Source organism: Alligator mississippiensis, chromosome 3 (genome assembly GCF_030867095.1).
Source record: "Alligator mississippiensis isolate rAllMis1 chromosome 3, rAllMis1, whole genome shotgun sequence".
Lineage (NCBI taxonomy): Eukaryota > Metazoa > Chordata > Crocodylia > Alligatoridae > Alligator > Alligator mississippiensis.
The window spans coordinates 71,673,710-71,700,872 of NC_081826.1; the positions used below are offsets into that span (position 1 = coordinate 71,673,710).

General features: G+C 44.8%; 1 protein-coding gene across 1 annotated transcript in view; it reads left to right on the top strand.

The window, feature by feature from the left end:
• LOC102567558 (monoacylglycerol/Diacylglycerol O-acyltransferase) overlaps positions 1–16,712 on the top strand; it is a 28,196-nt gene extending 11,484 nt beyond the window's left edge. The window contains exons 3-7 of the mRNA XM_059724087.1: positions 1,357–1,521; positions 4,491–4,684; positions 9,797–9,857; positions 12,083–12,222; positions 15,238–16,712. Coding sequence (XP_059580070.1) covers positions 1,357–1,521; positions 4,491–4,684; positions 9,797–9,857; positions 12,083–12,222; positions 15,238–15,342 — 665 coding nt within the window. The 3' untranslated portion in view covers positions 15,343–16,712. The remainder of the gene's footprint in view (positions 1–1,356; positions 1,522–4,490; positions 4,685–9,796; positions 9,858–12,082; positions 12,223–15,237) is intronic.
• Positions 16,713–27,163: the final 10,451 nt, after the last annotated feature.

The window sequence follows — 27,163 nt, forward strand, 5'->3', positions numbered from 1 at the left end:
GCAGAGGTGGCTCCCTGCATGAGCTGATTTGCCTTGGCCCTGCACCAGAGCTGTCCCAAGAATGGTGCGGGGTCTGGGGCAAATCAGCTCATGCGGAAACCCTGTTTTTCCCCCCCCAAATCCCAGGGCCTGGACCCCCCAGGAGTGGGGCCCACATCTCTGGGAGCAGTAGGGCACAGTCCTCCTGGGGGTGCGGGAAGGCCTCCATCACAAGAGACGTGCTGCCTGGTGATGCCGCTGGCCCCAGCTATCTTCCTGCTGGGTGCAGGCTGCGCTCAGCGTGTCCCAGGTGGCAGGAGCAGCCTCCTGTGATCTGGCAGACAGATGGGGGGGGCGGTACTACACCCCTGGGAGGGCTGCAGGGTTCTGCCAACTCCTCCTGGGGTTGCAGGGGCCCCCGATCTGCCTGCCAGATCACAAGAGGCTGGTGCTGCCAGCTGGGATGTGCTGGGCGCAGCCCACGCCAGGAAAATCATTACTGCCGTTGGCTGCAGCTGGCAATGCCAGCCTCCTGTCATCCGGCAGGCAGATTGGGGGCTCACCTGCACCCCCAGGAGGGCTGCAGGCGTTGTACTGGACACTTCCCAGGGGTGTGGGTGGACCCTGATCTGCCTGCTGGGTGACAGGAGGCTGGTGCTGCCAGCTGGGGCAGTGGCAGCACCAATCTTCATGGTGCTGGGAGCCTATGGCAAGCCTGCTGCCCCACACTGTCTAGCCGGCTGGGCGGCATGTGTGCAGACCACAGAAGGGCACCGCTGCCCCTGGCCCCACCCCTTCCTTCCATACACACTTGACTACCTGTGTGCCTGTGCCTGCGGGGCTGAGGGGCTGTTGTGGGGGCAGTGAGGGGCACCAGCAGGGCCAGGAGACCAGTGTAGGGGAATGAGGGGCACCGGCAGGACCAGGGTGGGTGATGTAGGGGACCTTTAATTTTGATCGTTAATTTTTTGGGGGTTTTATCAGAGTTTACAATTTTTAATTGGGGAAAATCAGGATCCCTGGTCATAACGCTGCAAAAATCTTTCTACATTTTTGCCTTCTAAAAATAGTCCCTGTTTTATTTAGGGGTGAGAGAACGTGACACTTATGCCTACACCTATGCTTTTCAATTCTTAAGTTGTTCTGAAATGTCTAAATCACTTGGGTTGTGCTACTCTCAGAATTAAAATTTCTTAATACCTCTATGAATGTGGGCCCAAATTCTTAAGAAGGTACCAAGCACTGGAAGTTCTTGACATAGTTGCTCCGTACTGCTTGCTACTTAAGTTCATGCTTCTGTCTAGCAAAAAGCTTATGCTCAAATTCCAAATAACCTAAAGTTAACATTAACAATGCTTTACTTCATACTCCAAACAGGTTATGAGCTTCATGGTTTGAAAAATATACCAGAAGGACCAGCTCTTCTTATTTATTACCATGCAGCCATTCCTAGCGATCTCATGTTCTTTCTAGCTAGGTACTTTATCTTGAAACGCCGGCTGTGTAGCTCTGTAACTGATCATGTGGTCCATAAAATACCAGGTAAAATTCTTTTATTGGAAATAGTTGCATGCTTTCACATATATGAAACTGTGTTGTTTTTTGTTTTAATGCACTCAGTATCCAAAATACCTGCGAGATGCATTGATTAGCATAAGCATGTATGCCCATGCTACATGGTAACAGTCAATTTAGATGTGGGAAAATACAACACACATCTCAAACTTGCATACAGTTTACACACAACTCTTTGTTCTTTCCCCTTTGACCTTCTAAACCTCCTGGGGCAGGATCACTTATTACTGATCTTGTAATGGGCAATTTCACTGAACTATTTATACAGTAGAAAGGTGGTTTTGCTCCCTGAAGAGCTTCTCCACCAGTCCTCCTGAATAACACAGTCCTTAAGTACCATGCAAGCTTTCATAAGTAAAATGAAGCCCTTCTACCTCCTCCCAGGCACTTTAGGAACGCTTTGGTTCTGGCTCCCAGCACAGTGGTGCCTGACTTCTTCTGGCAGCAAGCAGTATAGCTTACTATGTGCTACCTACTTCTTTGCATATTCTAGGAGTTTTGTGTGTGTTTTTAAATCTAGCAGCAGGGGCGACGCAAGTGGGAACACGGCAGTATACCCCTTGCAGGCGATCGCCACTTGCCACCCCACTGCTTGCAGCATCTGTGGGCAGCTCACGATAGCCAGTGGGTGCTGCCAGTGCTGCTGGCCACCTGCAGGTGGCTGCCAAACCCTGGTCAGCACTTGCCAACCCCCCTCCTGCTGCTGGTTGTGCCTGCGGGAGCTCTGTGCTTATCACCATCGTGTTACTGCAGCTGCCAGCGTGGCCATGCCCCACCAGGTGCCAGAGGCACGTGCTGTTCGTGTCTAGCAGGATACTCTCTGCCTATGCAAATGCCCTGCATCTGGGCTTTCTGAATAGGGCATTTCCTGATGCACATTTTTATTTTGGAAGCTTTAAATTAATTTAATCTAAATTACATTTATTATTTAAAAGAAAGGGAGAAGGAGGAAGGAAAGAGGAATATATGCATGTTATCAGCAGGGATCCTGGTTTTCTCTGATTTAAAAAAAAAATATATATATATCCAAAAAAATTTTCTTTTTTAATTAGAATAAAGAGCCCCAATCCACACTCCCCCCCCCACGATTAAACAGCATTTCATTTCAATTGCAGAAAAAAATCTGGAATTTTTTTTTTTTTAATCAGAATATTTTGGAATTCTATCAGAGAGAACCAGAATCTGTGGTTATCCGTTGTACTAAAGCAACTTGTATATATTAGTACAGGGGTGGGCAAAATATGGCTCATGGGCTGGATCTGGCCCACAGAGGGGCCTGTGGTGGGTCTCTTGATCTATGTTATGCCTGGCCCAGGTACTGTCTGGATATGGTGTGTCCTGCTGCCCCTGTGCACACAGCGGAGCTGTAGTGGCTCCACAGAGGGGCTAGCGGCAGCTCCTTCTGGCTGCTGCTGGCCCCAGCCTGCAGTACTGGTGGGGACCCTCTTTCACAGCTCTGACCCAGCATGCCCTGTGTGATCAGGATTCGCCAATCCCAGGCTGAGCAGCAGCGGCAGGGCCGGCCAGAAGTGGTTGCTTGGTGTGGAGGGTGGGGGGGAGAAGCGGCCCCTCCCTGTCATTGCTACAGGCACTTCCTGGTCACTGCCGTGTCCATGCTGCCCATCGTGGTAACAGTGACAGTGCAGAGCAGCATCTGGGCAGCCCAGAGGTGGCAGTGAGGCTGCTGGAGACATGGGGCAGCCTGTCGTAGTGTAGGCTCTGCTGGCTGCATCAGGAAGTGCCTGCAGCAGGCAAGGGAAAGGGGCTGCTTTTCGTTTGTGCCAAGCAACTGTTTCTGCCTGGCTGCTGCTGTCACTGCTCAGCCTGGGTGGGCAAGTCCAGAGCAGAAGTGGGGCATGCTGGGTCAGGGCTGAGTGCACAGGTCCCTGCTAGAACTGTATATCTGTAGCAATGACCAGTGGCAGCTGAAAAGCTGTCGCCACCTGGGCTGCCTAGGGGTTGGTAAGGCATGCCACAGCTGGGCAGTGCGAAGCAGGCATAGGTCATCCTAGGGCTGTGCACTGTTGGTGGTGGCAGGGAGGTGCCCCAGGGTGCATGGGCTCTAGGCTGTTGCAGGGCGGGAGCCAATGCTGACTGGTTATGGGGGGCGCACGCAGGGGATCCCATGCAAACCCCACCATACCCTCAAAGTCTCCCCTACCCACACCTTCTCCCACATAACTGCATGCCTCTGAGGGGAGCCCCACTCACTACTACATGCACCCACAGAAATGCCCCCATTCCCCCACCCCCTCCATAAACCCCATAACTCCCACTTCCAATATACAAGAGTAGGACTTCATTTTGAGCTATTATGCAATCAGTTCTATATACATGCTGCAAATACACACAAATCATGGCAATGTTTTTTTTTTTTAAATTAAAATATGTTATTGTGGATGTTTGATTTGTAGTATATAATTTTTTTCTGGTCCCAGAATGGATACCCCTCTTCCCATAAAGGCATACTTCTGGGGGCAATGGGAGGGACTTCTGGTGGTAAAGGTAAGGGTGCGGGACTTCAATCCCTGAGATTGACAGGTGCTCTGCCCCCTGGTCACCAAAGGGCGGGGTTGCTCTTGCAGCCCTTGATAGCTCACCAAAACTCATTAAACCGCCCTGTAGCCCAAATAATTGCCCTCCCCTGTATTGGTACAATTGGTACTAACGATTATGGAGAAATATTCACTTAAGTGTATTCTATATTTGGTTTATTGACATGCAAGTATTAGGTTCTTTTCCATATCTCTCTGGCTAAAGTGTCACAACTGCAATGTTTACACACACTCTTGTTGGTCTTACATTCTAAGTATGCAGCAGTTTGACATCTTATTAAAGTTTTTGTTTTACTGTATTTTTTTTTTCATATGCAAGCTGTAATTGTGATATGATTTAAATTCTTTTTTAATAATGTATTTGATGTATACTTCTTGCAGGCCTTAAAACATGTTTAGAATCTCTTAAGTTTCTTCATGGTACAAGGGAAGAATGTATGAATGCACTGAAAAATGGTGAACTGGTATGTATTGCACCAGGTGGTGCTCGAGAAGCATTGTTCAGTGATGAAACTTACAAACTTGTATGGTGTAATCGTAAAGGCTTTGCTCGCCTGGCTATAGATGCAAAAGTGGTGAGTAACACACCTGTGAGCATCAATCATTTCAATGTAATTCAGATTATTGGCAGACAAACTAGTTACCACAAGGTATACCACAATGGGGGCTTGGCTTCACTATGTATCAGCTACTGTGTAATAAATCCTGCTGTGCATACTCTTAACCTGAAGGAATGAGGGCTAAATTGCCATGGTTTACCTCCTTTCTCTGAGATGTTGTCAGCAGCTAATATGGGTGTCTCTGACATAATTTATTGGATGTTGTGTTATTTTATACAGACTGACCAACACAGGTAGCTCCTTTATCTTTTCTTCTTTTCCCATCTTTCTCCCTGTCCCTGAGGTCTGCAGTCCTTGCTGCCTTCTGGATTTTGCACACATCCCAGTTTCCTCTCATTTGCTGTGATTTCATAGGACCCATGCACAGACCACAGGTTTTAATCCTGATTTAAATTAAATAGGTTTATAAAATTTAAACTTGTTTATTTTGGAGCATCGTGTCAGTGTTCGCATGCATTAGGGTTTCAGACAAATTAAGTGCAGTCTCCAGCCGATGCCACAGGAAAGCGGGACGGTCCAGTGCTATCCTCCTCTGCCCATGCCACAGGGAGCTAGCAAATCGCACAAGGAAAAAAAAAAAATGCGGAAGCAATTTGTAGTTTACCCCTTCAAAAAAAAAAAAATAAAAAGTCTCAGCCATCTAGTAGACAAAGAGGCTCATTACATGTCTTTGAGTGCCTTAGTGTTTGCACACAATGAATCCATTGATGTGATGCTTTAATTCCTGGCAAATTAAACTAAACTATGTCTGAGAAATTTTTACTTTTAAAAAAAGTCTTTCTTGTGCATTAAAGCATCCAGAAATTCCGCTCATGCAAACAGACATGCAGTTGCAGCGCATGAAAGGGGTAAGAACAGGGTGTGTACAAAGGCCTATATATATCCAGGCCATGTCCATACTCTGCTGCTGCTTTACTTTCCTTCCATACTTGCAGTGAAGTCTTTAATTCAGGTTATCATGTTCATTTTTGCCTTTCTTTAGTGGATACAAAATACAGCAACTAAAGTGATCACTTGCTGTTGTTTGATTCTTTTTGACTTTTTTTTTGTTGTGCTGTGGTGTTTTGTTTTTGTTTTTTGTTTTTTTTTGTTTGTTTTTTTTTTTAAATGGTTGATTTCCCCCCCCCCCCCCCCCCCCCGGATCTCCATATATACCATCTTCTCACAGTACCTTCAAAGCTCTACACTCCTCTGCTTCCCCTTCCTCCGTTATTTTCTTTGCATCCGTAGCCTTTTCTATCCTGTGTAAATCTTTACCCAGTTGGCTACAAGATTGGAGTCCTAAAGACATCTGTGCATGGTAGAAGGGCTCACTTGTAAGGTGCCTATCATTTTCACACTTTAAGTTTCTCTTAAAGACCCACTTGGGCCTTCTCAAGCTTTTCCACATCCTTGTTGAAGTGTGGTGCCCAGAACTGGACGCAGTACTTCAGCTGTGGTCTCACCAATGTTGAGTAAAGCAGAAGAATCACTTCTTCCTTAGTTTTGCTTGAGATGCATTGATCGCATGCTAGTGTATTTTTCCCTGCTAGCTACAGCATTGCACTGGCAGCTCATGTTCATACTATGGTCTATTATTACCCCTAGATCCTTCTCAGTTGTGGTACTAGTCAGTTTCACGCCACCAAGCCTGTAGGTATGCTGAGGATTGTTTATCCCCAGATGGGGCACTTTACACTTCTAAGTGTTAAACTTCATCTAGTTCTGATCCTCCCAACTTGCCAGCTTGTCTAAGTCCACCTGAATATGCAGCCTATTTTCAAGTGTGACCACGCTCCCCCGCAACTTGGTGTCATCCGTGAACTTGGCCAGTGAGCTCTTCACAGCCCCCCAATCCAAATCATTGATAAAGATGTTGAAAAGCACTGGACCAAGCACGGACCCCTGTGGGACACCACAGGCCACTTCTTTCCAGGATGACACGCATCCATTCATTAAAACTCTCTGGGTCTTGTCCTGTAGCCAGCTTCCTACCCACCTAACTGGCGGGCAGTTAAGCCTGCAATCCTCCAATTTTCCTGTGAGGATACTCATTGGGATGCCGAATCAAAAGCCTTTTGGAAGCCTAGATATACAATGTCGACCTTCTCTCTTTTCCAGGTCGCGAGTTACTTGGTCATAGAAAGAGATGAGATTTGGTAAGACAAGACCTGCCTGCAATGAAGCCATGCTGGCAATTGTTTAGAATCCTACCTTCTGCAAGCATATTGCACATAGAATTTTTCCAGAATTTTCTCTAGGATAGAAGTTAGGCTAACTGGCCTGTAGTTGCCTGGGTCCTCTCCTCCCCTTCTTGAAGATGGCCACAACATTGGCCTTCTTCCAATCTTCAGGGACCTCCCCTGAGTGCCATGAGTTGTGGAAGGGTTTTGGCAAAGGTCCTGTGATGACTGTAGCCAGCTCTTTAGCACTCTCGGATGAAGTTCCTCTGGTCCTGCTGACCTATAAATGTCTAACTAATCACGCACCAGCTCAATTTCAACACTAGGAAGGCGATCATTCCTATCATGTCCATTCTGAACTTTATCAAGCGTGACTTTCCCCTTTAGCCTGGTGAAATACTGAAGTGAAGTGGTCATTCAGGAGTTCAGTTTTCTCTTGGGTGTTGGTAACCTGCTGTCCCGAGTTGTTAAGCAGTGGCCCTACACTTCCATTTATTTTCCTCCTGTTCCCTACCTAAATAAAGAAGGACTTCTTATTGTCCTTGAGTTCTGTTGCTAGTTTAAATTTAGTGTCTGCTTTAGCCTTTCTGATCTGCTCCCTACAAGTGTGGGCTGCTATTATATAGTCCTCTTTGGGGACTGTCCTAGGCTTCCATTGTTAAAGTGTAGATTACTATTGCCTGGCCCATAGTCCCCTGCAGATGTGATCTGAGGCTATTGAGCAGAATCATTTGGGATGCAAAGTCCAAGGAACTACTCTGTGTGAATAGGAAAGGACAGTAATTGAGTTCAGTGTTCATGTTGCCTAATTCTGGCCATACTATAAAAAAGATAATTATCTATTTGCACCAATGGCTGCAGTCCATACAAACATATAAGCCTGATAAAACTAGGGCTGTCTATTAATCGCAGTAAATGCATGCAATTAACGCATTAATTTGTTTTTGCGTGATTTTTTTTTTTTTTTTTAATGTGCCCTGTCACGCCACAGCTCGACTGGTATTCATACACATGAGTACCCTGGGTAGGGCCCTTCCCCACCTCTCCTTCTGTGTCTTGATGGTACTTTGAGAGGAAGGGGTTCAGTGTTGTAAGTGATGGTCCCTCATAGGGGTTCTCATAGTACATCCACATCTGACTTGGGGCTCCACCTCCCCTATACCCTGCCCATTCACCAACCATGGATGATAGTGCTTTATAATCCACAATTGCTGCTTCGGCGCTCTGGCTCTGCTCACCTCACACCAAATGTAGCTCCAACATGTTATCCTCCACTGGGCTGCTTAAGATGGCAGTGTGGGTGTGCCCGGCATTGTTTTCAGCTGCCTGTACCCAGTCCTTATCCCTGCATCGGAGACTCTGTGTCCTCTCTTGCCGGAGAGTGTCTCTTCTGACTTGACCCAGCGGGTCTCGACCAGAATCGCAAGCAATGAAGAATGAGGGGGGGGAAAACCCAACAAGGACTTTCTTGGATCCTCCCCTCCAGGAGAGTGGAAGGCAAGGGTGGGGAAGAGAATAGGAGGAATCCAATAGGAGACTTGATTCCTCCTATCCCTATCTCAGTGGGGACCCAGTTGCTTGGGGTGTCCCACTGCTGTCACACTTCCCAGCACCCCCCAAACTCTGGGCTCTTTCTGCCCGGTGTTGGGTTTCTGCCCTTCTGGTCTTTGGCACCATCAGTGCCTTTTAAACTTTCCATGGTGGTGCACGCGGTTGACATCATCAGCTGGGCGCTGCCTAGCTGGATTGACAGAGTGCTCAAAATGTGGCATGGTGATGCCGCACACAGCACCAATCCAGGCCTACTCTCCCTTGCTGTTAAGTCCTGCTGGTCCCATGGTGTTTCCTGCCCTCTCCTCTTGACCTGATGAGGCTCTTGGGGATTTTGGTGCTCATGTGCAGTCTTCGCTGTCGCATATCCTAATAGTTGTTGGTGCTGGGGGAAAAGTGGCCCCTCCACCTCTCTGCTGTGTACTTGCCTGTGCTGCTGGGAGAAAGCTGCCCCACTCCCTTTGCTACTATGTGTGCCTGCTTGTATGCTGGAGAAAAGCAGCAATTTCTCCTTTGCTGCTGCTGGGACATGCATACATTTCCTAGGAGCAGACTCAGCAGCTGGATGCATGAAAGTGTATAGAGAGGCAGGGGTTGAAGGGCCAGGTCTTGGGGACTGTCTGGGATTTGTGTACATGTGTGTACATCCAATAATGTGTACAACTGGGATTCTGTTATTGTTTTAACTGCAATTAAAATTCTGATTAATCGCAACAATTTTTTAAAAATCTCATGATTAATTGCGATCACTTTTTAAAATTATTCGACAGCCCTTGATTTTAAAGCTAAACAGCTTATGGATAGCTACCAGTAGAGACCCCAAAAACCATACCAATAATGCAATTTGAGGAAATGTCTGAAGTTCCACAAATCACCCCAAAATATTGTGGGTTCTCATCACATTTCAAGTTATTTTCCCCCAGTGAAAAAATATAGGTCTTAATAGTGGTCCATAACTTATTGGTTAGGGCACTCCTTTGGGATAGGAAAGACACCATTTCAAGCCCTCTTCTACTACCCAAATTCAGATAATACTCTTGAAGTTGAACCTCTCACTGTGTGAAGGTGCTTTATACACAAGACTGCTACCACACCAGAACATCTAGTAAAGACAAATCTTCCTTGACCACCTCCAAGGTTCTGATGCACAATTCTGAATGAAGTGTGAATAACTCCTTAACTGGAGATGAGCCTTCTAGGCCAGATTGTATCCATCTCTGGAAGTTTCTTATAGTGTGAACATATCTTTCTTCTTTCTTGAAATAATTGGATGCTTGGAAAGATGAAAAATGTGGACTTCTTATTACATGTTTGTTATTTAATTCCTACCTTCTGGTTCTTTTCTCTTCCTTAGCCCATCATTCCAATGTATACCGAAAATGTTCGGGAAGCAAGTAGGATGCTTAAAGAAAGGAGTAAGAGGCATTTTAAATACTATATTCCTTTTGAGCATTTGTCACTCTTCAGTCTCAAAGTGTGTATTCTTCCATTGAATCTTTCTTGGTTTTGGCTTGCTCCTGTTTGTGTGGAAAATGGAAAGTTTTTCCATAGATTGGCAGACATTAATATGTATGTCTAGGATGAGCCATAGGCTGGTGACAGACATTCATTTTTAAAGGCATGATAGGATGTGATCCACATTCCCAACAGCCATGCCTTCTGCCATACCAAACATGTTTTACAGGACAGTGGTATTGGGATCAAATCTCAAGCGCGTGCTTCTTGCCATTGTAGGGGCAGGCTGGGATCACGATTCTGGGATCCCCCCAGCACTGGCATATTGAAGGTTGGGTGCCTGACCCTCAGTTGCCTGTTGGCTGGATTGGGACTGCACCAGGGCTTCAACTAGCCCTGGTGCACTCCCCAGAGTTGGCTGATGATTATTCTACAGTGTGGATTATACTGGGGCTGCTTCAAGCTCTGGTGTGGTCCTAGACCCAGCCAGCCAGGACTCTGCTGATGGTTAGCCTGCAGGGATATACCAGGGCTGGTTTGAGCCTCAGTGCAGACCTGGAGCCTGACAACAATCATCTGATGGTGAACTGGTGGGAACATACTGGAGTGACTGAAGACCTCAGTGCAGTTCTAACCCTACACATGCCCAAATTGTCTTGATGGGACCGCTTAGCATTTTCCCTCCATATATTACACATATTCTATGTAATTTGGGGGGGGCTGGTTTCCCTTTTTGGCATTCCATGAATTTGTTTAAATGTGTGGCTGGGTTGCAATTTTAGGCAGGATTAACAGACTAATCATGCCTTTCAGTTTCAAGGTGAGGCTGTCCCCTGAAGGCCTGTAGCATAATGATAGGCAAGAGAACTATTAAAGCAAATGATTTCTCTTACCTGAGGGGGAGCACAGATTGCTTGCGAGGGAGATTATATCCTTAATAGCTCTGTATGACATGAAAAAAACTCAAGTTTATATGGCCAGACAGTTTCAGGGCAAACCACTAGGGCTGTGCGAAGCTTCAGTTGCTGATTCGATTTGGAGGAGATTCGGCCTGATTCAGTGACCGGCTTTCCAAATCTGAATTGAATCAGGAGACCCACTAATCTCTTCTAATTGAATTGGAAGCATCCGATTCAATTCGGAGAGATTTGACAATTCAGCCATAGACAGACAGCTTTTTTGCATGGCTCGTGAATACTGAGGTGGTGGAGCAGATGCAGAGTCCCATGGGAACATGGGGATGGGGTCCCCCGCGCACTCAGCAGTGGACCAGAAGTACTTCCAGTCCACTTCCAGGTCTGCTGCAGAGCACGCGGCCCTGCCGCGCTCCTGTGGGATGCTCCATCTACCCCACCATCTTGGCATTCACAAGCCGTGCCTCGTAACTCAAGGTATGTAAAAAAAACATATAAAGCTGTGTCTATGGCTGAATTGTCGAATCTGAGTGAGAATCGAATCTTCAGATTCTGCTGAATTGAATTGCTGTCCCCTGAATTGGGTCAAATCTGAATCGAATACTGGCCTTTTTGCACACCCCTACAAACCACGCTGGATTAAATTGAATTGGGAACAACTACGGGAGGTGATTCAGTCTGACTTTGAGTCAAGTGGCTAAAATAGTGATTCTGAGCCATAGTGCTGGGGTACTTTTAGTTACCACGTGAGTCTTTTGAAGGGTACTGCAATGTATAAAGAGGTGAGCCAAGTTTGAGGAAATGAGAATTTCAAACTTGGGCTTGTCAAGGCATTGCTGTTTCCCTACCCCCGCTGTCTGGCCCCTATGCAAGGAGTAACATCCTGTAATGAAAAATGCATTCATTTTTTAAATAAGGTGCTGCTCAATTCCCACAAGTTAGGGAGGGGTGTCTTGAGCCTAAATAGTTGAGAGTTGCTGCACTACAGAGAGAGACAGTGCTATTAGATTATGAAGGTGCTGAAATGAAACTCAAGCAGGCTGCACTGCACTGGATGCCAGCAGCCTTCGAGTTAAAATACCCAGACTAGAGAGGGTAAGTGAAATAATAGGATGTAATAGAAAAGGGGGACATCCTTTTTCGCCTTTTGGTTGTGAGGGAGTCATTTAATTTGGGAAGTTTGGCAGCTCTGTTTTTTCTTAAACTTAATATATATTCATTTCTCCACAGCTCTGAGACTTTTTTCCACTTTCTTTTAATTTAACACACAGAATTAATTAGGTGGCTATATGACACTCATCGAGTGCTAATAGTCACACCATATGGAGGACTTCCAGTCAAACTTCGCACGCACATTGGAGAACCCATTCCATATGATCCCAATATAACTGCCGAGGAACTAGCTGAGAAGGTACATTGGTTCCTCTAATGTTATCAAATTGCCTTCTAGATCTTAATTTTCTTTCACCTTCAAATGGCTATTTCAAGCAAACTTGCATCTTCATTTCTCGTTTTAAAATGGGTTTTATCTATGAGCTTGGGTTATGGGATATATCTGGGCTGTTCCACCAGTGACTCATGGCCTGCCTGAGACGGGCTAATTTGTTGCTGTCCATCTGCCCAGGTGTTGCTCCCCTTAGCACAGTGGATGTTGCTGTCACCAGGCTTCTCCTCCCTCTGCCAGCTTTGCTTCCTGCTTCTGCTGCTGGATGGAGGTCAGGGCAGGAAATCATTGCTGTGGAGCTCGGGGAGCTCATATGGCACAGCAAGGGCACACCCATGCAGTGTAGCACTGACATTGCAGCTCAGCAGCCGGTGTGGTGGGAGACCTATGTAACATATGACCCTGAGGGCCCTCAGGCAGTACAGATGCAGCTTGCATGGTGTGTGCAGCCCCCAGTAACTTTGAAGTTGGGCAGCCCTGTATTACATACTGTACCCAGGGCCACACCTGGAGTAGTAGATTGTAAGCTCTGCTAGTAATATTGCATTGTCAGGGGGTTTTGGTGGTGCACTTTTTCCCCCTGTACTGCTTGAATTGTGAACTTTTCCTTCACTTCTTGCCTTCCATGTTTTGGATCACTTCTGTCACCATAAGTTTGTGGCTGAAAAGGACAGTGTTAAGCAGCTTGGTTATGTCCAAGTTAGCTAGTCAGAGTATCAAGACTGCCTAGCATTGGGTCAGACAAATACTTGAAAGTATTTTAATCTATTGAAATTGGTGGCAGCTATTTTGCTTAAATATCTATGAGGATCTGGGATCTAGGCCCATTCACATACTTTAAGACTGGTTTATGGTGCATTTTCAGATGTTTGGCCTAAAAACTGCTATTAGTATGTTACCCAGACCAAAATCTGCCATCCTCTGGTTTATGCTGCTTCCAGTTCTCTGGATTCTGAGCTATGTGAATTGTACAAAATGATGGATACTAGCTTCAAGTATAGCTGAGCATATTTGCCTGAAATGTCAGATTTGCTGTCCAATGGGATTTGGGGGGCAAAATTTGAGAGAGGTACTTCCTCCTGCAAGCTATGGGCTGGCTAGGTATAGTGTTGGCAATGCAAGTTAGGTTTGTGTTTTGTGGTGGGGAGGGGTTACTGGCATTCAACTGACAGCCCAACTTGTTTTGCTGACTCATTATTATTTTTTTTTTTTTCCTGATGTTTTATATAATGCAAATTCAGCTCCTTTGCCAGGCCCACTAGCAGGACTGGGTTTAGGATTTAAATGTCAACCACACTGAAAAAAGGAAAGAGATTTTTTTTTTCAGGAGGAAGTTGGCATTGAAATATTTTCTTAGTTTATTGGAACCCTGCTTGACTGCAGGAATGGCTTTACATTGTGCTGCCCCTCTTGTCAGGGCCCCCAGCTCACCACCACCCTCTGATTGCCTGACTGGTCCAGGCATTGTGCTGCTCCACTTGCCCTGTCCCAGCATGGACCCCTAAAGAGGTCTATTGACAACCCAGCAGTATTGGAGCACATGGTTGAGACCATTCTCTCGGCATGGTGCTGTGCTCCCACTCTGACACTAGATGGTGCTTCTGTTCCTGTCTGTCAGCTTCTATCAAGTTGCAGCTGTCTGGTGTATTTCTTGATTACTTCAGCTTTTTTTTAGAACCATACAGTAATGAGGCCAGACCAGAACCCTGTACACAGTCAGATGAGGGCAAGTCGTCCACTGAGTAGGCAGCACCTGATGCAACCCCAGAGCCATGTTTTGGTCTCAGCTGGGTTGCATGAAGCAATCTGGGCAGCCAGTCACCTGAAGCCACAGGCAGCAAGCCCATCCACTCTAGCCCCTAAAAACTAGACCTAATCCCAGGTACCCTTGTTGAGAGAAGGTGACAGTTCTTTTCCTGACTTTGCATGTGCTTTCTTGCTGGTATTCAGGTAAAATCCTTGTCATGCCTTGATTCCAGTTCTATGGGCTTGATTCTGGTTTGACCTTCAGCACTCACTTTTGGCTTGTGAGCCTGATGTTGTGGTGTTTTGTTTTTTTTAACCCTTGGCTTACCCTGTCTCCAGCTATGGCTTCTGACCTTTGCCTGCTTTAACTTTTGGCTATGGCTCCCAACTCTTTTTTTTTTTTTTATCATGCCAGGCACCTTTTGTACCCCCAACTCCCTGGACTGCACCTGTGCTTCAGGTGTCTAACCACTAGACAAGCAAGGCAATTAAAACTGTACCATACCATGTTACAACTCCTAGTTCATGTTCCATTAGAAATTTATTTTCTATACTCAGTTCTACAAAACTAGAAATGAAATTTTTTTTTTATCCTAGATGTCCACTCTTTCTCAGCCTGCTGTGATTGCAAGAACTGTTTCTGGGGAAAATGTAGACCCTTTTGGGAAGTATGGCTGTAGAGCCAGTCAGGCCCATTCTCTGTAATTAGGGGGGCTGTTCCAGCAGGCCTTGAACTCTGTATATAGTTTCAATTACAAAGGATTTTCCTTGTACAACTCTCCAAAGCTGAGAGACCCGTTTACCTGACTTGCCTACCTCTGACTTCCAGAAGATTTAGGTACTAACTTCACAAACCCTATTTCCAGATGCTTTCATTCCCATTGAAACAATGAACCCAAAGCATAAATTAAGTGAGAGAGGGTACATTAGAATCCTGTTCGTAATTATGCAGGACAAGTTATGCAATGCTCATTGCAATGTTATATACTAGTCTTGCTCCCATTTACTTAGTAGGTAATTTTGCTATCCATTTCAATTGCAGCACAAATTTAGTCCTTCTGTTCTTAAGGAAAATGTTGTAGAGACAATTGGCACATGCATGTTTTCCCAATAACTTCTACCCTTCCCTAATTCCTCATTTCCAGGTTGCAAAAGGTAATTGGGGCTCTACTATGTATATGCTTGCATAGTGTCAATACTTGTCAAAGTTTAACTGTCTTCTCTTTTCCTTACCAGACAAAGACTGCACTCCAGAATCTGATACAAAGACACCAACAAATACCAGGAAGCATGTGGAAGGCTTTATTGGCACGTTTTGATAAACCACAAAAAGATGATTAGAAAATATCACCTCTTTATGGACTCATTAAGTATAAAATACAAAATTACATGTACTTCAATAAGCAATCCTCTGAAAATTCATGGTAAATTCTATAGAAATGGTTGCTAGTAGATTATCGTTGATATTGCATATATAATTTACTGGTTTCTGTATAACTGGAAATGATTTGATTATGTTGTAAAGGCTCCATTCTGCAGTGTTTACCCAAGCAAGATTCCTGATGATTTCAATGGGAAGCTTGCTTGAGTGTGGACGGCAGCAATGGATGGGGAGATAATGCAAAAAGATGCATTTTTGCCAAGGTAGTGAACCAAAAGCAAAGAGGGTTTGGTTCTTAGTGGTTACTTTTATAACCCAACCTTCATTTTTTTTTTTTTTTCTTAGATAGATATAGAAAGGCATTCCCTTCCATTTCCCAACTATTTCTGACTTTTTCTCTCCCTCTCTCTTCCCTATAATTATGAGTAAGCTAAGACATAGGATAAGCTCTAGCATTTTATGTTGGTAGAAAGTATGGGGTTTTTTTTCCCCTCTCTCTCCTTCTTTGCAAATAAGTGCCCTGTTATTTTGATATGGATATCCACTGTTTTATATTGTATGATTTTTACTGTCTTATATTGTGTGATTACTGTTTCACTGATTTTCTTACTGATACTATATGATTTAGGCCTACATGTGTAAGTTGGCATAAGTCATGTCAAACTTCCATTTTGTATGTCAATCCTCCATCTTGTGTCCTTGTGTAACTTACGTTGTAACTGTGACTCATGTCTAACCAGTCTCGTGTAAATTGGTTCCTGAATGAATGAGGGTGCTTGAGGTACAGTGGTGGCAGGCCTCTACTGAATGACCAACTCAACAACTGGACCATCAATTCAAAGACCAGACCATTGCCTTATATTAACTCACCCAGGAACCATGGACCTCACCCAGGAACAGAACAGAAACCCAGCATTTGAAAGACAGACTGCTGCAGAAATCAGCCAACCCACCATTGCACCTGAAACTGCATGCTTTTACCTGGAGTGCACATGCTCAGTACACTAGGTCTGACCCTTGCCTGAGCGTGCCCCTGCTACTAGGGTCATAGAAAGTCTGCCCCTATAAGAGGGGTAGGGAAGACAGACCCAGCGGGAATATCATTTCCATCCGGATCAGACCAGCTCCACGTCACACCTATCCACCCCAGAGGCCCTGCCGGCAACCCTCTCTGGACAACGCCTTGCTGAAGGAGACCTCCTGGACTTCAGTCCCTCTACTAAGCCTTTTTCTCTTCTGCTACCATCGTGTGAGTGGGGGGGGGGAAATCAATTTTGTGCTCTGTGTAGTGCATTGCCTGTTTAATAAAACTGTTAATTTAGAACCCTGAGCTGAGTTGTTGTTGGTTTTTTTTTTTGTTTTTGTTTTTTGTTTTTTTTTCCTCTTACTGACCTCCTGACCCTGCTCCAATCTCTCTCCGCAGCCTTTCCCAGTGACCAGAGCCCTGATCTGGGTCCCGGCACTCCTGTAGCCTTCCCTGGCTACCTGATAATTTCCCCCCTCCCCCCCCATTAGCTCCTAATGACAGCCCCTACCAGTTTCCTGGACCTGCAGCATGTCCCCCACAGCTGCTCCCAGCACCTCTCTGGCACCCATGGCTCCCCTGCAGCTCCTCCGGTTCCTCCCAGTTTCCCTCTTCCCACATACCTCTTGGCTCCTCCATAGTCTCTTTGCTCCAGCCCCTGTCTCTGTGCCAGTTTCTCCCCGATATCACTCCTTTGTTCTGCCAGCTTTCCACATTTTTCTTTGATCAATCAACTCTAATTAACCGTAAGTTACCCCCAGCCCCACTCTAGTCTGCCAGTTCTAATCCCAGCCCTGGCAACTTTCACTCCTGGCACTTCCACTCTCTTATTTTTTCCCTTTTTCATCTTAACCCCCATCCATCTTCCTCCTTTCCCTCCTTCTAGAAATCTTTGACCCTTGACTACCCATCCCATAGTTGCCAAGCACCCTAGGTATCCCAAGCACACATGTTCCAAGTTAGGAACTCACCTGTGTTTGTGTAGGTGGGTGGTATGTACGTGAACTAGGAAGTACATATATATCACTGTGTGCATGATATATGAATTAGTGATCTGTGTATGGGTATTGACAACTAATTTTTGGTGTGTATAGTGTGTATCTGCTTGATTTGGTGATCTTGGATGTGTATGTGCCTGAGTTGGTTGTGTGTGTGTATGCGCCTAATTGATGGGGGTTTTTTGGGGGGGGGAGGGGTGTGTACTTGTGCAATTGTGTCATGCACTCCCGTTTAACAGCGAAATTGTTGTTCCCCCCCCACAACAACAACTTTAGATAACTAACTCCTGTGTTCAGATTTTCAAGAAACTCTTCTTAGCTACTACCTAGTCATGCAAGTGCCTATATTTCTATCAATGGGTATGTGCAAATCCTGTCTAAGCCCCAGTGTTGCTATGCTGCTCCGAGGCCAAACTCAGGAAGAGTCTCAAAGTAAGTGCTGCCAGCTTACCGCACCTGTAGGTCCACCTAGCACTCTTTTCAGCATGCCTATTTGAGTAAGTATCCCCTATGATAGTAGGGAATGAGAAACTGCCATGCTCATTACATGAGGGGCTGACTGTGATCCTTCAAACCTGGTGCTGCCTGCTCCAGCTGCTGCAACACCTCCTCAGGCTGAGTCTGCTTTGTGCTTGGTCCCGCTTCAGGACTGAGCCTGGTCCTATGCAGCCACTGTCACGGGCAGGAGGGAGATGGATGTAGAGCACCCGGCAGAAACCATGCCACTTGGACTGGATCTGCCCTTCCCTTGGGGTGAGCTGGGGAGGGCTCCTCCTGGCAGCACAGAGAAACCTTCCAGGTCCAGGCTGCAGCAGCCCAGGTGTGGCAGGAGGCCCAGGGAGACTGCTTAGGCAAACCCATCATGGGGCTGGGAGTCTCACTGCTGTGGCAGAAAGGCCCCACAACCCCTGTGGGGAGCCTGGCATCTCCCTCCCTCTCTCCCTCCAGTGGTGGGATCTGGGCACAGGAGACATCCGCAGCCCGAGCCCCTGCCCATGGGGTGAAGGGAAGTGGCTCTGCAGCTGGGCAGTGCCCCCTAGTGGCTCAGCTGTGTCTGCTGCCTTCTGTCCATGGTTCCCTGCCACTGGTGTGGGGGACTGCACTATGCCAGTTGCATGGTGTAGACACAAGGGTCTGGGATTGGGGTCAGGGCTATTTGTGCTGGAGGTCATTAAATGGTAAGCAGTAAAATGGCATAAATGTAATCGTTGGTTAACCGTTTACATCCCTAGTCCAGACCAATAAATTACATAATAAATCATGAGGTGTTGGGCTAATCTTATGCATAGTTTGTAGTATGCATAAGTATATACAAAAGTGCTGCTCAAAAGTGTGTTCATGGAGTACCTGCACTGAAACTTGCAACAGTTTACGAAAGAGGTAGCTCATCCAGACCTGAGGTATTCTAAGTCAGTAGCTACCTAATAGTAATTCATATATACAGGCAAACCCTGCTTAATTCTGTTTCACTTAGTGCTGTTTCACTATAATGCTCATTTTTAAATTGATACCTGATTCCACTTAGCGCTCAGCGAGTTTCATTATAATGCTCACGGTTGCCATTTTAGGTAATCAAAAACTTTCGGTTTTGCTTAAAGCTCATTAAATTGTGCTGTATTTTTCAGATGTTTGGAAGTAGTAAGTGAATGCTATTTAAAAAAATTAATCCTTGCTTAAGTTTTGCCAACTTTCATGATGAAATTACCAGCCTGTCCTGATTTAAGTGTTTTGTTTTTTTTTAATTTAAAACCCCAAGACTTCCTAGAGACAAATGATTAAGTGAAAATCTCAGCTGTCATTTTTACAAGTGTCTAACAGTCCTGTCTTTAAAAAAAGAAAAGCTTAACCTGTTATCTGAATGTACCATGATGAATAACTACATGGCAAGTATACAACCTAAATTGTATTTGGGTAAATATAAATCAAATCAAAATGTATCTTGAGTATATCAAGATAATATCATGATTCCTTTGATGGGTCTGACTCATTCTCAAGTGTGTTTGGGGGTTGTCAGTTCTTTCAAAACTGCAGTATGTATCTTTAAACTCATTTTGATTATCAGTTACGTAAAATATTTATTAAATAGAACTTGAATTGGAGCAAAATCTAACATGAATTTAATGAGCTTTAAGCAAAACTGAATTAAAAAAAAAAAAGCTAAGAAACATTTACTAACTGAAAAGTATAATGCACTTGATTTTCATGAGCTCATTCTAAATTCATCATGGTCTTGTGTTTGTTGGCTACAAATGTCCAACTCAGGATCCTTAAAATTCTAGTTTATTAGGCGGATTGAAACACTGTAATCATAAACCTTGGGGCTGGTCCCCACACACACACACACATGCACACACACAGTAGCAGGCTACAGAGTCAGGTATACCTATCCTACAAGCGCTGGAGTCTGTCTTTGAGGCTTCTTTCAGCGTGGTGTTATCTTCCAGAAGGGGCTCTCCAGCTGGTCCTTCTGGCTGGACAGGTCTGGTCGAGCTGGAGATCAAGAGGGCACCCCTGAGGGTCACTTTTTCACTGCCTTTTATCTGTCCTTGGCATACTTTGGTGACTCCCCAGTTTTTTCAGGTTTGCCCAATCCAGGGGTCATTGACTCTCATGGGACTTCCCCCTCAGTGGCTACTGGACAGCATCTGTCAGCCCCAGGGGTCATGCGCATGTACGTGCAGGTTTGGGAGTCCGTTGATAAATTTAGAATAGGGCTCTGGGAGTGGTCGGTCTGGAGATATTCAGCCCAAAAATTGGTCCCCGGCATTGATTAACTCAGGCCAGGGCTTCTAGCCCTTGATCAGTGATGTTTAGAGATTTCCTGGTTGTTACATTGTCTTCTATTGAGTTCTTCCCTTGGTTGATCTGCAGCTTCCAGGTGATAATTGCTGTCTGCTTCCATGTTACACATTCAATCACTGATTCACTCGCTCTTTCAGGGGCCAGCCTGATACAGGGAAGGGCAGTTTGATTCCTGCCCTTGTTAACATTGTTACAATGTATAATTTACTTATGAAACTAAACACATTCAGTTGAAAGGTGAGGAGTATAAAATATAAGCTACAAATGCCATGGCACACAAATAAATAAAAATACCAAAATACAAGGGGAGATGCAAAATGCACACACACAATTCCTTATCTTAAAGTGAAAGAGAGAGGAAGGAAGAAAAGGTAGAAAAAGAGAAACATATCCAAAGAGGGGAGAGCAAATGCAGGCATGAGGAAAAGGGGGCTTTCTGCTACATGTTTAATAATGTTCTCTAAACAACAACTTAAGAAAACCTTACTTTAAAGCTCAGTTGACCAGCCTCCACTGGGGTATGGTTGTGGTTAATGGGTTCGCACCATGAGCTGAGTTCCAAGGCTCTTCAGCATCTTGCTGTGCCCCTCAATCCCAATAGGTTCCTCTCTGGGTCCCCATCACTTTGGCTGCCTCTCCTGGCCTCAATGCTGTCTCAGGCTTTGTGCCTCACCTTGACTCTAAGGCCTCAGCCCTTCAGAGAGACTGCTCCCACTTTGTCAGCTCACCTCCTGGCTCCGACTAGTTACATGGCCATAGGGGGCCTCCTCATCTGGCCTTGCGTCACCTCTTGTCTCCCATCCATGCTCTTCTCCAAGGGGTATCTCTGGGCTCCAGTGCTGCCCATCTGGGTTGGGTTCTGGGCTACTCCTCACCCCGTTACTATGCCTCTCTGTTGGCTTGTCCCAACCACTCTTCACCCGGGTGTACGTGTAGCATAAACTTGTCTTGTAGCATAAACATGGCTTGTCCCATGGCTCTCAGCCTCTTATCATAAGGTCTGTTTTCCTGACCTCTTATTATGCGTGTGGCTCTCCTTTGCACCCTCTCAAACTTCAGAAAGGCTCTCAACCATGTTAGTCTTGTCCTGTAAGCAATTTACAAAATGGAGTTTTCATCCTTCTGTTTAATGTAAGTGAATGAACTCTGCATAACCTTTATTCATGAGCATGTGTAAAAGGGTAAATGGTGAGAGAATGGCATAGAGATGGAAGAAGATTTAACTGTTTATGTAAGCAACAAGGCGCCAAATGTAAGTTACCAGTCAGTAAACTAATTAATGAATGGCTGAAAAATCCCTTTAAGGCCTAGGGCACACAAAAAAAAAAAATATATATAAGGAGGAGAAGCAATGCACCCAGCCTGCCAGACGGGCAGCAAGAACACTCCAAGGTTAAAATAAGCTTAAGACAAAAGAACAACCACAAAAACAGAAGCTGGGTATGAAAATACCCCAAAGCACTGAAACATAGGATGCCAGTCCCTAAAAAAGAACACTTTGAAAATGCCAAGTTAGGTGAGTCTCTTTTGCTACTGCTGTTTCATTGGAGCACAGATGCCTCTGTTCACCCTGCTCCAGCTGTTATTTCAAATCTGCTATCTTCAAATCATCATCATCTACTCAATAAGCCCGGGTTGGTCACCCTCGGCTGATATTGGGCAACTATTGCTAGTAACTATATCTGGTGTATGTGTGGGTGGAATGGTTGTTTTGTGCATGTGTATGCCTGTGTGTAATGATGTGTAGGATAATGTGTGTGTGTTTGTATGAATGGTATGTCTAACTCATGTAATCAATAAACGCAGCACCTTGCCTCATCCCTCTTTAGAAAGTCTCGCTCATAATTTGAGTAACACACAACTCAGCTCCCTGAGTGAGCTGCATGCAGCTTCCTGGCCCTGCCATTCTGCAGCAGGTCTCCTCCTGGCCGGCAGCAAATTGCTCCGGCTGCTCATTGGCTTACTGCCCTCATCCAGCTCTGCCTGGGTGTTCCTGCAGCTCTGCCCCTCTGGCAAGCCACTCACAGCCTCTCTTCCTCAGTTTCCTCCTCTGTGGACCATTTTCTTGCCACGTCTGACTTTCTCCCCTTCTGACCCACTCTGCGTTGCTCCTTTTCTGACCTGCTCATCTCCTGGACTCTGCCCCCTTCTCTCGTGGGCCCACAGGATCAGGCAGCTGCAGAACTGTGGTGCCAGACCCTCTCATTCTGGCATTGCTCTGCCTGCTGTGTGGGAAGGGGAAAGTACTGAATGACTCTGACACAAGTACTGAATGACTGCAGAGTCAGTGTCTCATGTAGACACGGCCCCTATATAAGAAATTCACTGTGTAAAGCTACCTAATGATCAATAGTTCAGGTGTGGTAGACTTGATTTTGGTTTTGCTTTTAAAATAGATTCATCTGTTTTTTTTTCAGAACCATATTGCATAACTACAAGGATTGCTATGGCCTGCAATTGCTGTCTTACTATAAATAAAGAAGCTTTCTGATGAGTAGCTCTGGCTACCACTATCCAAATCTCTATCTCAAATTTCTTTTTAGTTTTACACATTAAAAATTCCCACCCACTTCCCAGGTTTTTGGTATTTTTTTTAATAAGGCAGTTTAAGATCAGAAAAGTGATTCTGTAATAATGACTTTGGAATCTCATGTGTTTCTTGACAAACCAGTGTTTTGATGTTATCAAAACCTCAAACAAGGCTCCTCTCTAAAATAACTCATGACATTAGAATGTGTTTGTCACTCAAGTCTATCATTTTATTGGGGGTCTGTACCAAGCAGAAATTACGCAGCTTGGTTTTTAAATAACAGACTAAATTGTAAGAATTGTTTAGCTGGCTACTACCTTCTTCTTGCTGATGTGGTTAGATCATCCTTCCCTACCCTGCATACTCTGGGGTGCTTGGACTGGATAGTTAAATGTCAGTAAAACTAGTGTTACTGGAACCTGGGCTCATTTATCCAGTGCAGTTCTTTCAATTCAGGGAATAAAGGCAACCATCCAGTATGAAAATGAAACATCATCTGAGTTTAGCATGGATACTGGCATGAAGTAAGACTGGTTTTAGTACCTACCAGCTTTTGCACATTCTTTTCTGTCCTTCTAAAGTATGCTTTTGGAATCTATGATTCTGGTGTACTAATTGAATCAAGGAGGACCGGCAGCATGTTCAACATAAGACAATTTCAGAGCAAAAGGCCTGTCATTCAGCTCACTATTCAGGATCTGGTCTTTGCAGATGACACTGCATGCATACCTAACTCACCTGATGAATTGCAGATCATGATGAGCAAAATTTCTGATGCACGCATCAAGTTTGGCATGGCAATCAGTATCAGGAAAACAGTTGCCATGTTGCAGGGCATCAACATCCTACCCACAATCTATGTCAATAATGAAGCTCTGGACAGTGTAGACCACTTCCACCATCTCAGCTCAACTCTTACCAGCTCACTTAACCTTGATAGAGAACTTGATGCAAGAATCGACAAAGCCTCTGTCACCTTTGGCAAACTTACTTCATGTATGTAGAATAACAAGCTGCTAACCCCCGAACACAAAGGTGTCTCTGTCTATCAGGCTTGTGTCCTCAGTACTCTCCTTTATGGCTGTGAAAGCTGGGTCACGTACTCCAAGCAGGAGTGGAGATTGAACAGCTTCCACCTTCGCAGTCTCAGAAAAATCCTTGGAGTCACTTGGACCAATGGATCACCAACAACGAGATCCTTGAGAGGTTTGGTTTACAGTTTATACAGACTGTGCTGCACACTCACAGACTTTGCTGGCAGAGACACGTGGAGCTCACACTTCAAGATCATCTGCTAAAGGCTGCACTCTGTGGCCAACTAAAGAACTGCCCACAATGCAGAGGAAGGCCAAAGCTCCAATTTACAGTGACACAGTCAAACAAGGTTGAAAGAAATCCAGAATTACTGTGACAACTGGGTGACCCCCATGAACAACTGCTCAGTCTGGAGAAGCCAGGTCAAAGCTGATACACTCACCATGGAGAGCCATCAGAGAGCCCAGGCTGAGGCCTGTAGGTGTGTCAGGAAGCAGAGTGTGCTTTGAGCACCATCTGACGAGTGGACCTATAGCCACTGTGGGAAGGCTTGCTGCTTGTGTGTTAGGATCACCCACACCACTGCCAAGCACCACTGACTGATTGACTTTGTCGCATATCCTTTCATCTTTCCAGATGTTGAGCAGCCACATGGTATGTTACATTCAGTGTCAATTTCCTGATCCTTCAGTAAGATGTCACACATTGGTAGGTTAGAATGTATCCAACAACCCTTTACTAGCTGTGCTGGAGTCCAACCATTTGCCAGAGGTATATTCTGGTGCACCAATAATACTTTCAGAAAATCATTACCACTGTCAAATGATTTCTTCAGTAGGCTTTTAATGGTCTGAACAGACCTTTCCACAAGGCCATGCAATTAGGGCTCATTGCACTGTGCTGGAAGTCACAATCTTCAGCAAGTTGCTTAAACTTAGTTTTCTGGTTGTAAGGCCCATTTTTGCTAAAAGTTTCCTCTGGAATCTCATGACTTGCAAATGTGGCCTTCAGACTGGTTATTACCAACTTCCTTGTTTTACTGGACAAAGTGCATATTTCTGGGCACATGTAATGATAGGCTGTAACTATTAAAAACATTTTTGAATTCCACGTAAATAAATTCCAACCTTTTCATATGCCTTGGATTGAACCAAATGAGGCTGTAGTGACTCAACCTGCTTAAGTGACTGAAAATTTAAACAGGTGGAACAGTTTCTACTATGTTTACAATATTGTTAGTTATCTTGGGCTACTCTATCACTTCACATAAGTGTAACCCTTGGCATGCGGCACTACCCGTGGCCGTGTCTAGATGTTCGGGACTTGGGGTGCCAGATAAGTGAGCTGAGCACGGGTAAATCTAGGAGTAGCCAAAGGATCCCAGAGAGGAGGGGTTCCCTTTTACAATGGAGAGACCTTGCAGACTCAGGAGTAAGTATTTCCAGAATTTAACTATATATACATGGAATAATTATGTGGAATCAGAAAAAATATATGCCTTAAACTTTGATTATTTTAGTTATAAGATGACATAACCGCTTTGTGTAGAATTGCTGGCTCTGTACAGTAGAACAGATAAGGGCAAGTGTTTGTTCTTTGTAACTCTTCTGCAAATGCTTCGCTCACCGCGGCCTTGAAGGTAGAAAAAAAAAGTATGTACAAAGTAGATTTCCAGGTGCAAGAAGGAGGTTTGTGAACTAACCTCACCTCCCTCATAATTCCCATCCTGATTACAGCAAAGAAATAATGAAGTAATATTATAGCCGCTTTTCATGCTAATTTCACTATATGATCACGTGAGTTGTAAGCGACTGTTAAAAAGTATATAAGCCTCCTGATTTTGCTCTTGGGGGGGGACCCCTTCCAAGTGCTTGGGAAATCCATGTCACTTTGGAACTGCCCCTACAGCTGTAGTTTCTTTTGAATAAAAGCTTCTGCTGACCTGACCCAAAAGTACTCTGTGTGTGTTTCCACGACAATTATAATATGCCAATGAATATTAAATAATATCAAAAGTTTGAAATACTCTGTTTACAATACATCAAGTGTGAATTTATAAAAAAAATAGCAGTTAATAACTATTTACATTTAAGAGATGATCAAGTTGACTGTAACTCCCTGGATTTTTCTTCTCCCATTTCTTAAAAATGGGCACTATGTTTGCTCTGTTTTCCAGTCCTCCAGAACCTCACCCAATCTCCACAAGTTTCCAAACAGAATAGGAAATGGATCTGAAAATTACCTCAGCCAGTTCCTTCAATATCCTAGGGTGCATCCCATCTGAGTCTGTCAACTGGAAAGCATCTAGCCCAGGGGCAAGCATTTATTTCGGGCAGAGGGCTGCTTACTGAATTTTGGCAAGCTATTGAGGGCCGCATGACAGGCAGCCAGGGTCAGATAAATGTTACTTTTCTAAACTGTTTAGGGGCCCTGCGGGCCAGATAGAATGGCCTAGTGGGCCGGATCTGGCCCACGGGCTGCATTTTGCCCACCCCTGATCTAGCCTCTCCAAGTAACCTCTAAACTGTTCTGCCATTAATCAAGGCTGTTTGCCTCCTTCCCTATTTTGCTGTCAGCTGCACTTGTCATCTGGTAGCTGTCCTTATTTGTGAAAACTGAAGTAAAAAAAGTCATTAAATCCTCCAGCCTTCACTGAATCATCTATAACTAGATTGCCTTCCACATTCAGTAAGAGACATATGGTTTATCTGGTCTTCTGCTTAATTTTGGCATATTTGTAGAATCCCTTTTTAATGCCTTTGTGTCCCTTGCCAAAACGTAGATGCAGTAATCTGTATCTTTCAAATGGAGTATTAAATGGATATACTTTAGAGCAGGGGTGTCAAACTCATCTGGTCCTGTGGTCTGAATGAGTGCCATTGAGCTGGTTCGCTGGTTGGATTGGGTCTACAGATACCATCCCCCACCAACCCCTCAGCCTATGTTATGGACTCTGTCCTTGAATTCCCCTATAGATTCGATAATTTGGCTTCTGAATTCAGCCCCTGGCCACTGCCTTCCCTCAGTGGTCCAACCATTAATGAAGGCTGTCTATGCCCTGGTGCTTTACACTTGCATCTAATCAGCAATTCTGCCAAGTTCCCAAAAGCAAATTCTTACTCAGTCTCTTTAGTTCAGTAACATATTAATTTATACTTTCTTTTTATCATATAAAAAAATGTCTTTCAAGGGTTTTTGGGGGGCGTGCAGTACTCAGATTTGAATAGTACTACACAGTATATTTTAGCCTTTTTTGAAGGTAAAGGTGTTAAGGTGACCCTTTACCCTTCATGTGGTTGTGTTGCTCCACTTGCCTTCAGGGTCCAACTTCTTCAGTTTGAATCTTAAATTCATAGTTTCATAACTTCATAGTTGTCAGAAGATGTCTCAAT